The following is a 1,980-nucleotide window of genomic DNA, read 5'->3' on the forward strand; positions in this document are numbered from 1 at the left end:
TTCATCTTGAGAGCGCCATTTGGTCAATCCAAACAGGCTATTACTAGCTCCTGTATCTTCAAGCGGCAATTCTCTGTAAGAGCACCTCTTGTGGGCAGCTGCCTAGAGCTCATTGTCTGTCCACCCCACATAAGTTCTACTGGAGTAGTGTCACAAGCTTGTACACCTTAGGATCCCATATAGAAAACAACCTAGATAATTACCTCCAAGGTAATGCACTTATTCATCAAAGTAAACATCCATTCTGTATCTGTTTCATTATTTCTTGGTTTCACTTCTCCATCTGTTTTGAAGGAGCATGATCCAAAGGCAATATTTAGCAAGCCCTTATATGTATCTCCTCTCAAAGCCGATATCTTCATTTGGTTCTCCTGGGCAATGCCCAGAGACTCAAGCTGAGGCAAGGAATGCTTGAAGCCAATCTCCATGCTGTGCTGGATGCCACAGATGGCATGGAGGTGCAGGTAGACAAAGGCATCATTAGAAGAAACATGTCCTACTAAGTTGGCTGTAGAGTTGCTGGTGAACAGTGACCCATTAACTGAAACTCTCACTGGATTCTAAATTAGAGAGAAAATATGTTGTCAATTTTGTTCCTTTGTAAAACCAGATCTTACTTCAAAGCAGACTCACTGGGAGGTCTGATTATTCACTGCACTGAATATAATGCAGCCATTTAATCTCATTTAATTGGTTGCAAAACACTATTGTCAGCACAAGAGGAGCATTTGAATTTTATATCCATTCCACAGATAGATAAATGGAGAATTGGGCCCCAAAAATGCCACGTTTCCCCACTCCCTTCAGAATAATAATAAAAGATGAAACTCAGATTTTCTTAAAACCAGGGTTAGCTCTACCAGTATAGGAAGCATGATATAGGCTCAAGTCTACTCTCAGATAGGTTCGATTCCCCATTAACTTCAAAGGAAATTACACCAGTAGTACCAGAGACTAGACCCACTCAAGGGCAAAACTGGGTCTAGTCTAGCTGCATTTCTTGTTTGTACCAGATAAGCATCAACAGAACCTTAGCTACTACCTTCTTCAAGGTAACTTTAGTTTCCCATCCATGTTGCCCACAGCAAACATATTTTAATTACATACTCAAAAAGATCTTGAATATATGGACTGTTCTTTTTGAACAGTTCAAGTTGTGTGGATGTCCACAGACAAGCTACCGAATAGGAAAGATGAAAGGAGAGCTTGTAGAAGAAAATTTCAACACCAAAAATTTCATAGTTTCATAGTTTGTAGGGTTGGAAGGGACCTTGACAGATCATCAAGTCCGACCCCCTGCCATGGCAGGAAAGAATGCTGGGGTCAAATGACCCCAGCAAGGTGTTCATCCAGCCTCCTCTTAAAGACCCCCAGGGTAGGAGCCAGCACCACTTTTCTTGGAAGTTGGTTCCAGATCCTAGCCGCCCTGACTGTGAAGTAGCGCCTCCTGATGTCTAGTCTAAATCTACCCCCTGCCAGCTTGTGACCATTATTTCTAGTCACTCCTGGTAGTGCTCGGAGGAACAGGGACTCCCGCAATGCCTGCTGGTCCCCCTTGACTAGTTTGTAACAGGCCACTAGATCCCCCCTCAGCCTTCTCTTGTGGAAGCTGAATAGGTTCAGGTCCCTTAGCCTCTCCTCATAGGGCCTGCCCTGCTGCCCCCTGATCACGTGGGTTGCCCTATTCCGGACACTCTCAATGCTGTCCACATCCCTCCTGAAGTGCGGTGCCCAGAACTGGATGCAGTACTCCAACTGCGGCGTGACCAGTGCCGCATAGAGGGGGAGGATCACCTCCTTGGACCTGCTTGAGATGCATCTGTGGATGCATGACAAGTTGCAGTTGGCCTTCCTGACCACAAACCCACACTGTCGACCCATGTTCATTTTGGCATCAATAATGACTCCAAGATCCTTTTCTGCCTCTGCACTGACAAGAAGGGAGTTCCCCAGCCTGTAGGTATGCTGCTGGTTCTTCCT

General features: G+C 45.4%; 1 protein-coding gene across 1 annotated transcript in view; it reads right to left on the reverse strand.

The window, feature by feature from the left end:
* Window positions 1-1,980, reverse strand: part of LOC102383324 — a 186,712-nt gene that overhangs the window by 58,506 nt on the left and 126,226 nt on the right. The window contains exon 42 of the mRNA XM_014519708.2: window positions 204-560. Coding sequence (XP_014375194.2) covers window positions 204-560 — 357 coding nt within the window. The remainder of the gene's footprint in view (window positions 1-203; window positions 561-1,980) is intronic.

This window comes from Alligator sinensis, unplaced genomic scaffold (genome assembly GCF_000455745.1).
Source record: "Alligator sinensis unplaced genomic scaffold, ASM45574v1 scaffold73_1, whole genome shotgun sequence".
Lineage (NCBI taxonomy): Eukaryota > Metazoa > Chordata > Crocodylia > Alligatoridae > Alligator > Alligator sinensis.